The following is a 15,122-nucleotide window of genomic DNA, read 5'->3' on the forward strand; positions in this document are numbered from 1 at the left end:
TACAATCATGTCACAATACCCAATGACATAATTTGTGGAATTTTGTTGCAAGATCCATCGGCTAAACAATGCCATGTGATGTCAGCCTAGGTACAAGGTTGCTGGGGTCATCGAGTGTGCATAAGCTCCTCTCAGTGATCTATCATCTCCACACGCAATGTCGTTGAATAAGCCAAGGGATGTTGAGAGCTTTCAATATTTGTTTGTGAAACGTGTTCCAACAGTACATAAGCACGCATTTTGGTATTACACAATGTGTAATACAGCTGTATGTTTTATTAAACAGGTGATCTCTTCATGGGCAAGTAACGAAGGCTTTGAATTATAGTCATCCAATCCCATAGACCCACCTCCAAATCTGCCATGTTACCTTACGTTGATTTTCGCACAACATCTGATAGGACTCCTCCAGGCATGTCCATGCCTATCCAGAGTGAAACAGTTTCTTTCCATTATCGTCTGGCTAGAATGTGTCTATTTGTTAACAGTGGTACAACACATGGTTGCTGAGCATGCAGATTAGCTTAGCTGCAACTGGGAGTTCAATAAGAAACAAAACATGGACTAGTTTTTACCTGACATGAACAAAAAGCAAGTATCTTTTTATAAACAAGAATCAGGCATGCATGAAGTAATCTTACAGCAGATTTATTGAAGGAAACTTTGGCAGAAAACATATTTGTAATAGTGATTCATACTATAAAAATGTTTAAATCATTTCCTTGAATGTCATACTTACGTTGATCTTGCAGAATACTATTACATGTGTTTTCGAAATTTAGTATGGAATGTGAAAAGAAAAAGTTCAAATAACCTGCTGCAGTTCTTTTACAATCCTACTCATTGTCTTCAGTCAATAAATAAAAGCGATAAAAAACTATTCATAATTATAAGAAATCTCTGCTAAAAGTACAGGCTGATGTACAATTCTGACTACATCATAAGCATGTGTTTATGAATCACTATGAAAGAGTGATGATATAGATGTTTGCTTCAAGGTGAGCCCATCCTGCCCCAAAAACATGTGCTAGGACAAGTCAATGGCAAAAAAAACATGGTTGAAAGAATGCGAAGACCTTTTCGGGCCATTGGGCCTACCTGAAAATGCTTTGTTAGATACTGAACACTTGTCATTTTGACAAGTTCCATCATGGTAGTGTGACTCAATATTTAAATTAGTTCCTGTTTCCAGTCCTACTTCTGGTGTCCTATATGACAAGTACATGTGCCTCACTTTGATCATTCAGTTCTTGTCACTATCCAAAGTCTATACCAACAAGAGAGACTGTCATGTGATGTTTCAAAGACTTTCTTGTTGTTTGCCAATGACTCATAATAATTCTGTATCGACAGATAATCGTTATTTATAAACTTGACACCACCAAGTGGTTCCACTTGGATCCAATTGAGAGACGCATCATCACCTGTTCATAATATTATGTCTGAGTAGATTTCCTTCTAAGGTAGAGAGGGATATAGTTTTTGGTTAAATTAGTTATATTTGTTTGGTCTTTTAAGCTAACAGAAGCTGAATTGCATGCTGGGTGCGTTGTGCTCATGTACAATGCAAAAGAATGAACAATAGTAGAGAGTGCTACCTTAACTGACTTGTTGACGATTTCAAGAGCATTACACAGACAATACTGACAATATTTCTTGAACAAAACTATTTACATGTCATAACATGCATGAATGACTTTCTAGGTGAAGTTTAACCTTTGACACAATGACCGGTGTTGAGTTATATATTCAAGAGTTTATTTTAACTGATTAGAAATCACTTGGATTTATCATGAAATGTCTGAAATTGCCTCACCATAGTCCATAATGTGACATCTCATGCAATTGACCTCATATGGAGGTCTTCTAAAAGTTTATGCTTTCAAGACCCTACCCAATGAATCATGTATCATCAACTGCCAATCATAAATGCTTATATTGTCATATACACAAATCAAGTGACTTTTGACGTTCAGTGTCATTTACATCAGTCAGGGTGACCTCTTGTTTAGGCGGCTTTTCTTGAGGTCAAATTACATAACTCAGTGTTGGAATTCAAATACAGCATTTCAGACATGTTTTAAAACATGTCATGCCCTTTTGTTATCAAAGAAGTGTAAACTCATAATAAGCAAGACATAAATAGTTATATATATTTACGGTAATTGCCTTTATTTAACAGCCATAAATCAGTAAAATGCTCACGGATCAGTGACATCAGTACACAAGGCATGCAAAGTCATTAATGCGCACTTCAGTGACTTTGACTAAGTACACAAAAAACAGGTATTTTAGTTTGAATTAAGCATCTATATTTTAAGAGATCACACTGACTGGTATATAGGAGGCATATCACGACAAGAAGATTCTTACATTTGTCATAAGCATGTGGTTAAAAACAACAATTGTGTCAGCAGTGAGCTCTAATATGAGCTAACAGGGGCTGCCTCATGATGATCAGAAAGATCAATTTATTATGAACTTCTATAAAAACTATGTCACATATAAATAGGCAGTAAAACACAACATACAAGGGATAGCACTTATTCTATCACATAATAAAAGTTATGAAACACATTTCCAAGGGTAAACACTGCTGTTATTTTATGATAGCAATAAAAGCTTCATCATATCCATGCTACATGTAACACTATGTGATCCGTGCAAAATAACTACAAAAGATTTCAAGTGGTAGAAAAGCAAACCTGTTTATATTCAACATGTGGAATCGAGATATAGACGCCAGGACCTGAATCCAAACCTGCCATCCCTACGTGCTATAACGGGAAAGGAAAGGAAGACGATGGTCAAATGCAGACTCAGTGCATTTTTTTATCAACCTCATTCTGAAGCAAGTTACACTTCCAATATAACAATGCTACTAGATTTTAGAGAGAACACAGGGAGTTTCACGATTTTTGGACAGCTCATAATTTGATTGTCTGCAGTTGCTAATGAAGTGCTGCTATCACCACCGTGTGTCCTTTCCATTCACCAATTTAGCATACCTTTTGCAATTCAAATAAATCAGTGGTATGGGTTGTGCAGGAAAATCAAACAACAGTTATCACTGTTAATAATTCAAAGAATACTTCCTCTATTAAATCAGTGCTATAAATCCTGTATGTATGCTGTCATAACAGCTAGAAGTCCTCTTCACTGTCAACTGGCAATAACCAGTTGAGATACTAATAGTATCTACCTTCCTAAACTTCGGCTAATGTACAGACTTCACTCCAACATCAGCAACCTAGATGCAGATTACTGGTGAAGTGGGTGGAAGAGATTTCTCCCGATGTAATAGAGGTAGTTTTCTTTGAATTTTTGAAAAAATATGAGTATTGTTTGATAAGTCCTATGAATACAAAACCTCTATTACATCAGTGCACAGAATAAACCTGAGGGATCCGTGGGCTCTGACATCTAGATATACCCTGGATAACTAACAGTCTACTGAGTTTAAAACGGAAACTAAACAAAACACCAGTGTTTCCTTCAAAATTGTGAGTTTTCCTTAAATGCAGTATTTTTGGTGTTCCTAATTGTTCCAAACAAGCATTCTAGTTGTTTTGACTAATATTAGGTGCACAAATTTTCCCTCAACACCTCAAAAGACCCATTTTTGGAATAATACAAAACTTCTTTAGAATTAGAGTTACATCTGCATCCATTTCCCCAATTGTGACCTCATTAAATGAGAGCCTTCGCCCCATGTGACCTTCCAGAATGTGATACTTATGACATCCCTTCTACTTCTGATGATGTCACTTCCAGTGACCTTGACATCATTTCTGTGACTTCAGAGTGTGATCACTTGCAGTCAACCTATGGCCCTATCCCACATGTAGTAGACATTATGGTACAAAAGGTTAACCTTCCTTCCAAGTCTGTTGCCAGCAGGCAGAAAGTACAACCACTGATGTAATGGCCAATAAAAATGCTGTTTTCTTGGTTATTTGTAACAAGGTTCGAATGCATGCCCCAAGACAGTGGGCAGAAGAACTGACAAGTTTTTACTTTTTCCAACAGGAAAGATCTCCTGATCCGGTTCATGTAATCTGTGTCCTTGGTCCTTGTGTCCTTCCGAATTATTCAATCTGAAAGAGAAAAAAGGGGGCAAAGTCATATGCTAAGAACCTCATCCAACCCATGGACAACCTACTTGAAGAGCTTGGAGATGCAACACCAAGCTCACATGTTGTGAACAAGTCTGACGTTTTCCATTGGAATACCTCCAGCTAAGTCAACCTTGATGAATAAACTAGTAGTCTCCCACATCAATCGCATCTCATGTGAAGGTGCCCTTCCACAGTCCTAGTATCGTTATATGAGCCCCCAGCCCCCGAGTTTGAAGCATCTGTGAACAGTTGGCGTTCATGTGTTGGAAATACAAGTGTAATGCCCTTCATGGCGCCCATATAGAAGATATCCTGTATCAGGTTGAGCTCCCACTTGGTTTGGTAAACCAGCACTCTGAGATGAGACAAAGGTAAGATCAGGAAGATGATGTTCTGGTGAAGATGGGTCTTGTCCTGATTGTCCAACAGGAAGTTGTTTTTATATCCATGGAGACACACTCGTTGGACGTGAACAAAACTGATTATCAGTGCTGAAATTCAGATGAAAATCCAAAGTCCGATGGCTATCCCGAACAGAAGTACTAGGAATTCATAACAGCAGCTGTTGACTGGCAATCTGAGATATTTCCTGGATCCATGGTGAATGGGCACATGTTGGTATGCATCATGGAGGTTGAGACTCCACAGTCCGGAGTGGAGTGCAAAGTTTGCGTACTGATTCCATCTGAAATTTCAGCACTCCTTGTTGAGAACTTTCAAATCGATGATCATGAGCAAAGTGCTGGTGTTTTTCTTGTGAACAAGGAAGACTAGAGAACAGAAGCCTTGGCTGTGATCCATATCCTCCAGTTCCCATATGGCACACTGGTTCAGTAGTGTTTGAATGGCCATGGAGGTTGCTGCTAGCTTGCAGTTTTCCATAAAAAAACGAAAGCACTTTGTTCAGGAGACAAGATTAATGTAGTCGGTGGAAGTTGAACTTGTATCCTTCCATAATCACATGTAGGATCCTGTGGTTGGACATGACGTGCCTCCAATTTTTTATGAATGGCACCAATCATCCTCCAACTGGGCCTGGTGTTTGGGCTAGGTTGAATTTTGGTAGATGCGAAATCCATAAACAAAGCCAGATTGAAACATTTAGTCCCCTACAGTCAGTAGCAGCGATCCCATCTTCTGGCATGCTTTCCCTCTTTGTGTCCTCCCCCTGCAGATTATATTCACGTTATCAGTAAATATCCTGAAGTTCAGTGTGGAATTGTGTGCATGTAAACTTGTCCCTCCAGTATAAACCCCTGTTTCTTGGACTGTTCCAGATGAGGCGTCTGTGCGCCAGAACTATAGGCTGCCAAGATAATAGTGTAGTTTTGAAGCTGATCAATGATGTTCTGATGCAGCTCCTCTAGGACAATGTTGTGAATGTCATTAAATAGGCGAGGCGCTGTGATTGGTAAGTAATTTCGTAAATTAGCAAGGTTATGTTAGGAGACTTGACAAGTTTGTACACAACCTTGTCCAAAGCAGGTGGATCACATAAAGAAGAGTGCTTTAAGTTCATTTTTTCTGAGAAGGAAGTGAAAGTTTCTCCTCATGCCCTAGTTTCCCGGTGCATGCATTAGCCTTGTTGACAACCAGTGGCCCTTAACCTGGCCATGGGAGTGAAGTGCCTCTCTATGGGTCACTTCATGGTAGTCCGTGCGTTCGACTTATCCTTGATAATCACTGTTAGAGGTCCCGTTGAAGTGGTTGGTTATGGCTACAGTCTCAACCAAGTCAAGAAGTAACATCCAGTGGTCAGGCTGAGATCCTGCATCAGAACCGAATCACTCAGCCTTGATACGTGTTCTTGGCCATCTGGCCAGAGGCTTTCTCAGTCTGCTGGGATCCAGATGGTCAAGGGTTGTCCTTCTGCATCATAGGAAGGTTCCAACTGGCTTGACTGTAAGTAAAGTCAAGTCTTGTTAATCTGACACCTGTTAATCCGACAGTCTCGCACTCAGACTGCGACACACCCAATTTGCAATGAATTTCCCAAAACACTCATTAATCAGTCTTGTTAATATGACACAGTCATCTGTGTACTCTGTGGTCATCTGCCCGCAAGTATACAGCCCGTGGCCATTTGCGAGACGAGTTGGCTAGTAGCTGCCCATTACAACACATGCAGAGATAAACTTGCTTAACAATAAATACACAAAACAGGATTAATCAAGTGTTTAATTTTCTCAATCTCATTAAAATCAGTTTTCGCTACTGCTGAGTACATCCCATCAAAGGTTACATCAGAACGAACTTTGACCGACCAATGAAATGACCAACAGGACTTCCATTTCAGACTACACTTTCAAAAGTATTTTAAATCAGTCAAGTAGTAGTTTTGTGTTAAGCTTTAGAGGTTGCATGACCAGAAAACATATTCTGCTAACTATGTAACATAACAATATGAATATTTCACTTTTCATATTTTTATTACATGTTTGTACCATTTTCTGTCATGTAGTTGTCAAATTTTCGATCATGAACGTTAGTACTACTGAATTTTGTTTATCCGAAATTCTTGTTAATCCGACATAATCATATACAACCAGCCATGTCAGATTGACGGAACTTGACTGGAGTCAGAATACACATCTTTTTCTTGGCCCCTTCCCTCCTTTTCAACACTATCTTGGTTTAAGCGACCAAGAGAAAATCATCCCAAGGAATGGAAGCACACTGGATGCATCTGGACTGATATGAACATTAAACACATCTGCACTTCAAGCAGATGAAGTGTGGGTCACCCAAGCCCTTGAAATGCCCACACACCATACATGTTGGTGAGGGAGAGGCAATCTCATTCCACAACATGTTCACTACCTAGAAATTAAAAATTCTAAGGTAAACTAATCCTCTTCAGCTTCAACGCAGGTAAGAAGCATGATTTTGTCTTCTTGTAACCTACAAACCTGAAATTTGCACTGATGTAATAGAGGTGTTGTACTCATAAGAATTATGAAAAATACAAAGGAAATTAGTTATATTGTCAATGGTGCATTATGCAACACACAATGTCTATGTATCAATAATATTTGAAGGTATGAATACACCAGGAATCATCTAACATCTAATATTTTATGAAGTGTTCATGAAATCATTTTGAAATAGTACTGATACAATTGAGTTACAGAAAGATCTGTATATTAAATATCAGTAGTCCAGCCTTCGGTCCACTCCCTGTGTTAAAAACTAAATTAAAATAGGTTGTTGGTACATGACATTATTAAGCAACTCATGAAATCAATGGTACTGGGTGCATTAGTCCAAGTTAACTTATCAGTGCAAAGGAAAGGGTAATGGATCACACACAACAAATACCTACCTTTGCCATATCAACTAATGTGCTTGCATTTTCCATCAGCTTTCTCTGGTCCATCTTAACCCTGCGCAAACTGCAATGATAAATATTCAAAACATTGCCACCATAACAACACTTCAGCTCTTTACTTCTCTTTAGCATATAATATTACACAATTCTAACAGCTTTACTGCCTCTTTGGTCTAGTTAATAGAGTGTCTGCCCGCATAGCGGTAGGTTGGCGGTTCAATCCCCTGGACATTAAAAGATGGTACTTGTTGTTAACCTGACTGGTATCTGGCAGTAAGGGGGTAAAACAAGGACCGGTTGGGCATGGAGTCAGTATACTGTGTCTCAGTGGGGTTTCCATGTTAAACTGTGGCATGGTATCTCACTGGCCTAACACTAAACTGGCATAAGTTTGGGCTGGTATGAACAGCTACACACATACCTGCACTTTGCTGAAAAGGGCAATAAACTGGAACATGATATGGGGCTAAAGATCATTTCACCTCACATGACAAAAGAGACAGTAAGCCTTCAACAGCTGATCATTCCACCTCACCTTACCTTCAGCTGCTGCAAGGAAATTGTTCGAAAAAAATTGATAAATTGCAGTGGCAAGCTGAATAATAGATTAAAAATTATTAAAAAGTAAATTATCAAAAATGCTAAAGAAGAAACCTAAATAGCGTTGGATAATATGACTACTACTCCCTTGTTGTCATCCATGTTTTCTTGTATAACCCTACACTTGTGTATTTATAGTCATTCACTTGATGCTCAGTTAATGAATTTATTACAGGTATAACAAGTGCAAAAGTGAGCCTGGCTCACTAATACCCCCGACCTGCCTAGTGTGTCAGTAGTTATAAATTAAATAGCTAGGATAGGGTTAGGGTTTGAATAATTCATAAAAAAATGGAAAATTAATAGAAACAATTTCTTTCTTTTGACTTCACCCCTCCATATGACACAGATTATATGTACTAAGTTTGAGATGAATCATCTGAATAGTTTAAGAGAAATCGCTCGGACATAGTTTTCGGACGTACGTTAGGGTTTGAAAAATTCATAAAAAATGGAAAATCAATAAAAACAATTTTTTTCTTTTGCCTGCACCCCTCCATATGACACAGATTATATGTACTAAGTTTGAGATGAATCCACTGAATAGTTTAAGAGAAATCCAGCGGACAAAGTTTTTGGACGGACGTTAGGGTTTGAAAAATTCATTAAAAAATGGAAAATTAATAAAAACAATTTTTTTCTTTTGACGGCATCCCTTCATATGACACAGATTATATGTACTAAGTTTGAGATGAATCCCCTGAAAAGTTTAAGAGAAATCATGCGGACTAAGTTTTCGGACGGACGGACAGAACTTTGGTATAACTATATACACCCGACATTTTGTCGGGGGTATAATTAGTGGTAGCACCACTCAGATCACCTGATCTAGGTTCCAATTCGGCATTTCTCGTGTCTGGGGTCATTATTCAATTTAAATCCAAGTTTGAAGTGAGGTGAAATGTGTGTTATGTAATATGCACCTGGCAGCCCAGCAAGGGATGAGAGAGATCAGTTGATTTACTTTTTGGTAAATCAATTAACGTATCAATCCTCACCATCAAAGGATCAAAGAAAATATGCTGATTGATTAATCACTGTTACCTTGCACGATGGATATGTCAAAAGTAAGTGTTTACATGTGTAGGTTTACTAAAGCAAAAGGAATGACACTCATATCATGGCGTGAAGTGCCGATGTAAAAAACACATACTTTGTTCAAAGGGTTAACCGATAATACCTTGATTGATTGCTCATTGTTATCTTACTCAATGGATTTTTTAAGAACCGTGGACATAATGAAAATAGTTTTTACGTGGGCTCTCTCAGCTGACCTTTGAGACTTGACACCTATGTGAAACAACTGAAACAAACTAAGTGATCAGTTGAGAAATGAACACAGGTTATAATATCCCAAAACAATATTTTCAAATATTTGATTGTTACAGAGACATGTGACATCGAATAAGTTTCTCTGTACATCTGCAGACGTGTGGGATATTGTTCCTTTATGTGGATATTCACGAATACATTCTTCGAACAAGAAAGCTGCTTAAAATTATGCATAAAACTTTGGTAGGTTGTAATTACGATAGTTGCATTTTGTTTTCATTCATTTGCTGAAGCATTGAACAGATTCATTCTTGTTCCTCTACGTCTTAGTTGGGAAGTTCTTCGATGCATGATAGACTTTGTTTTCACAAGTCTTTTCCTCTGTAAGCGTGTATACATTACATTCAAGGTGTAAAATGTGATTCACACAGGCAATTTATAAAATGTCTAAACATTTCAGTCATTTTACAAACTGACGGACAAATCTGTCCATTTATAATTAAATCTAAACAAACCCTAACCTTTTTTAACGGAGGTGGAACTTGTCATGGAAATATTAAATAAAAGAAGAGTTTAGAACCTAAGTCCATCTTGTTGCCATGGAAACGTAAAAAAGTAAAAATTTCTAAAATTTCTAAATAGCAAAAGGCACCAGTTCAGCATGTACCTGACAGACCTGCAAAGTTTCATGAAAAAATATTGAACGGTTTCTTATTTATGCTCCGGAATTGAAACGTGACAGACAGACGGACCCCGTTTCTATATGCCCCGCCAACTTCGTTGGCCGGGGGATAATAAAATAAGCAATCCTCAGGTGAAATATTTACTATGTGTTGAAAGTCAAAATAGTGTTAATGAAAATTGCACGATTACCAAGCATGTTGCTTATCTAAACTTTATTACAGTACTGATACTGGATTGAGTTTAATTTATTGTAACCACAAGTAAATGTGCAATTCTGTATGTAATGAGTCAAGAGTTGAATGTTCTTTAAGAAGCATTCATTGTTTACCAACAAAAGATCCACCATGGTTGCATCCATATGAAATGGAAAGTAAAGCATGTGTGTTTCTGTGGGTTTTTTTATGCAAACAAATGACAAATTACATGAAACAATAAGTAAACAAGTGTATAGTCAACAAAGTCATCTATATCCCCCCACCTAAACTTAAACCCAACTTGTTGCCATGCAAACGTAAAAAAATATAAATTTCTAAAATTCCTAAATAGCAAAAGGCACCAGTTCAGCATGAGACTGATAGACATGCAAAGTTTTGTTAGAAAGTTTTGAATGGGTTTTGAGTTATGCTCCGGAAACGAACACCACCCTTATAGAACCTAAGTCCAACTGGTTGCCATGGAAACGTAAAATAAAAAAAATCCTAAATAGCAAAAGACACCAGTTCAGTATGTGCCTGGTAAACATGCAAAGTTTTGTTAGAAAGTATTTAACATTCTCTTTCAGATTAAATCCTCCTTGGGGCACTTATTGCATTTTCCTTGCTAAAGAAAATCTACATGACATAGTGACAAAATGTTCCCACACAAAAAACAACGTTTTTGTATGATATATGACCACCCCAACGGAGCCTCACCCTCTACAGGCGACGGGGGGGCGACTCTCACCCAAATCACTTTTTCTTATGTCATCTGACAGTGCAGACGTACGTCAAGACTCCAGAGAATTTCTCTTCATCCAACTTATCATTGATACTGAAGACATGGCTCAAACTGTATGTGTGGTATATTTCCTTTTCTTTCTTGCAAAGGCGTAATTCCTCGCATTTTATATTTTTTAATATGTTGTAACTTGGCCGCCACATGCACGTGCCACGTTCGTTTTACGTAATGGCGGCCGCAGTGTAGCTTATTCTGTTCTGGTAAATTCCATGTTCGTGTACAACCGACATGGCTTTTTTATCTTAACATTATTTCACTACATTGTTTCCTTTTCAACCCGGCTGTAACTTTAAAAAATTGCCCTACGGGTGCAAATTACTGTGTATTTTTTTCCGCTCGGGGGGGAGGTTTACTTCGCTCCCTATGTCACAAATGTATACACGGCCTTGGCTATCAATATCGCATGTCGCATTTTCGTTATCAGTCGTGTGCCATATGTGGAGACTTCACCCCCAAAGCCAGAAAGCGACGGAGCAGTCCGGGGGTGAGGGCTCTCAGGTCCCCGAGGTTCCCCCTCACCTGCACCTAATAACCTTGCTGATATTTTGGCGCTTCTCCGGTCGCAGATGGCGTTGATGTCAAGTCCCAGCTCTGATAGGAGCTGTGGGCGGGGCTTCCCCGGGCCTGGGCGTCGGATGCGGCCGCGGGGGCTTGTGGAATACCTGGCGTCATCTGTGGACCTGTGCCCGTGAGCCAGGTGGGTTCACTTGAACCCCCAGCACCTCGGGACCGGGACCCGGTGTCAGACCGGGAACAGTCGGGGGATGAGAGGGCCCAGGCCTTCAGTCGTCCCCTTCCTGTTCTGTCTACTTCCTCTCTCGCCGAGGAGTCAGCGGAAGGATGAGGAGTGGATGGAGGAGGAAGGGGATGACTCGGAGGCTGCGGGGAGCTTTTCCTTCGCATCCTCGCTGAGGCATGTCAGGGATAAGATTGTCCAAGTACTGCCTCAGGTGGCTGCCCCTATGCCCGTCTCAGATCCGTCTGAGTTCTGCCTTCCAGGGGACGCTTTTGATCCGTGCAAAGCGCCCCAGGTGCGGCTCCGCATTTTGACCTCGCTGGTACACGAGGTCATCGATCCTCTGCTGTCGGGTGCCCATAAAAGCTTTTGATCTCCCCTTACTAGGCGGTACCTGTTGGCAGAGGACCGTGACTTTGAGGTGCCGGTCGTGGACGAGTGCGTCTGGACTTCGGTGACCCAGGTGGGGTCTTCCACCTCCAACTTAGCCAAGGTTAGGTAAGCAGGGCCGGTGGTTGCCACCCTTCCCTATGTGCGGGGCGGAGCTGAAAGCGGCTTACATTTGCTTTGAGGAGCAATACCGTAATGCTTGCCAACAGCTCCATATCGCCGTCCACTCGGCTTATCTGTCTGCTGTGCAGAGGGAGCTGGTGGGGGAGGGGCAGTCCGACTCTTCGGAGTTGGCTGGCCAACTCACCGAGGTTCACAGTCATCTGGCGAGGGATGCTATCCATAGCTGCGCCTCCCAGATGATGAGCGCAGTCATGGGCATGCGCCGGCTGTGGATGTCCAGGTCCAAGTACTCAGTGTCCAAGTACTCAGCGTCCACACGCCAAGAACTACTTGCGCTCCCTTATAAGTTGGGTTCTACCCTCTTCCCTGGGGCACAGCAGGTAGTTCGGGAGGCTGCTGTGTTATATGCATCCATCAAGGTCTCTAAGGCCTTGTTGGAGGTGCCTAGCACCAAGCTGCACAAGCGGGCCACCCCCCTTGCCTCCTCCTGTGCTGATGCGCCGGATCAGAAGTCCAAGCCTGCTTGGGAGCAGCCGCTTCCTTCAGGCACGGCAAGAAGGGAGGGAGGGGCAAGAAGGGCAAGGGCGGGGGCAAGGCAGCTAGCCAGGGCCAGCAGCCTTTTCGCGGAGCTGGAAACCCTATGGGTTCCCAATAGCTCCTGCCCAGCCTCAGGTGGCCCCACAGTTGACAGTCCTTGGGCTGCCGACTGTTGGGGTTCATTGCCTGAAGCCGGAAGTTCCAGTGGGCGGCCGACTCTCTCTCTTCCTGTCGGAATGGGAGAAGGTGTCCTCCAATCCCTGGGTCATGTCCAAACTCAGGGAAGGCCACTTACTTCAGTGGAAACTTCTTCCGCCACCCTTCTCCAGGATAAGGCGCACTCCAGTGCCAGCTACCTGAGAGAAGGCGGACATACTTCGTGCCGAGATCGTAGCACTGCTAGACAAAGCTGTTATCGAGCCGTTCCATCGGGACAGGAAAGCGAGGGCTACTACTCGACTTATTTCCTCGTCACCAAAAAAGATGGAGGGTTCAGACCTATTCTCAACCTGAAAACTGAACAAACTCATAGAGGTACCGTCCTTCAGGATGGAGACACTGCACTCAGGGGAATGGCTGACGTCGATAGACCTCAAAGTCGCCTATCTCCATGTACCTATACACCCCGAGTTCAAGAAATACCTGAGGTTTTCTTTCGACGGTAGGTGTTATCCGTTCCGGGTTCTACCCTTCGGGATCTCACGGCCCCGAGGGTGTTCACCAAGCTGATGTTGATTCCTGCCCAAGTGGCCAGGTCGCAAGGTCGGTTCTGTCATCCGTACCTGGACAACTGGCTGCTACGAGTGCTATCTTATCATATCAGATCTGAACCCTACTCAGTCACTGGTCTTCTTAGGGGTGAATTTCAACACAGAGAGCGGGCTTGTCTCCCTCTCACAAGACCGCATTGTCAAGGTCAGGAGTGTAACTGCACTGTTTCTTCTTTCCACGAGACACACTGCTCTCACTTGGCTCCAGTTACTGGGCACCATGGCCGCGACAGTGGATGTGGTTTGGCGAGCACGTTGCGAATGAGACACTCCCGTTCCGTCTCTCACAGTTCAGACAGACGCGTCACTCTCCGGCTGGGGAGGCGTTCTGAACGATCACACTGCCTCAGGACTGTGGTCCCAGCAGATCTCTCTGCACATCAATGTGCTGGAACTGAGAGCGGTCAGGTTGGTGTTCCAATGCTTCTTGGATCTGCTTCGCCTAGAAATGGACAACCAGACAGCGATGACTTACATCCGGAAGCAGGGGGGAACGGTGTCTCCGTCGCTTCTCCAAGAGGCGTGGCAGTTCCTCCTATGGTGCGACCTTCACGCTATCAGGGTGATACCTGTTTATCTCCCGGGGGTGGTCAACGTCTGTGCCGACGCTCTGTCTCGCCGGATCCTCGCTCCTCACGAGTGGAGGCTCGACCTGGGGATATTTGGGATTATCCCCCAATTATACGGGTCGTTCCTGGTGGATCTGTTTGCGTCTTGGGTGAACCAACAGACACCAATGTTCTGCTCCCAAGTCCCTGACCCGAGGTCAGCAGCACCGGACGCCTTTCAGCTAGATTGGACGGACAGAGTTCTGTGGGCCTTCCCACCAGTTCCTCTGATTCCCAGGGTCCTTTCTCAGCTAGCCACTCAGCCTGCTCTTTGGTCGGCGCAGAGTTGGTTTCCCGTAATACTCAGGTTTCTGGCTCAGCCTCCTGTTCTATTACCTTTATGACCGGACCTCTTATCCCAGAACGGGGCACTCCACCTGAATCCCAGGATTCAGTGGGTGGCTTGGCCACTGTCAGGAATCGCCTCCAAGAGAGCGGTATTCCAGCACAATACTGTCTTTGCGGAGGGATTCGACAAACGTTCAATATGAGGATAGATGGGCCTGCTATGCGCACTGGTGTGTCGATAGAGGGCATGCAGATCCCTTTTCTGCAGATCTAGTCGCGGTGTTAGAGTTCCTCCAATCATGACTTGATGCCGGCCTGGCCGCATCGACAGTCAGGGGGTACTCAACAGCCATTGCGGCCTTTCACGTCCCTATCGATGGGGCACTTCTGGGTGCGCACCCTTTAGTGCAGCGCGTTTTGGCAGTCGTGGACAGGATCTACTATCTATTGTGTATTTAGTTTTAAAGGTTTCTGTCCGGCATATCCTGTTGGCAGTCATACACATTTATTCGAGGAGGTCACTGTGATATATATATTTGATCGATTTTTTACTTATCCTGCATTACTCCTTAATGCATATTACTGCTTGTTTCTTGACAGAGTAAAGAGCTGTGTGAGGGTCTTTGCTTGAAGACGTTGCTCCAACTAGCTGAGAGGCCAACCCATCACTCA

At 42.4% G+C, this 15,122-nt stretch overlaps 1 protein-coding gene across 4 annotated transcripts in view; it reads right to left on the bottom strand.

The window, feature by feature from the left end:
• LOC139478144 (small conductance calcium-activated potassium channel protein-like) overlaps positions 1–15,122 on the bottom strand; it is a 456,162-nt gene that overhangs the window by 122,677 nt on the left and 318,363 nt on the right. For 2 of the 4 annotated variants that reach the window (XM_071260487.1, XM_071260480.1), the window contains 2 exons: positions 7,441–7,510; positions 2,706–2,777 (listed from right to left, as the gene is read on the bottom strand). In XM_071260487.1, coding sequence (XP_071116588.1) covers positions 2,706–2,777; positions 7,441–7,510 — 142 coding nt within the window. The remainder of the gene's footprint in view (positions 1–2,705; positions 2,778–7,440; positions 7,511–15,122) is intronic. The other 2 variants (XM_071260503.1, XM_071260495.1) reach the window with 1 other exon arrangement.

The sequence above is a fragment of the Haliotis cracherodii genome, unplaced genomic scaffold (assembly GCF_022045235.1).
Source record: "Haliotis cracherodii isolate W230 unplaced genomic scaffold, xgHalCrac1.p SCAF_1, whole genome shotgun sequence".
NCBI classification, from domain to species: Eukaryota; Metazoa; Mollusca; class Gastropoda; order Lepetellida; family Haliotidae; genus Haliotis; species Haliotis cracherodii.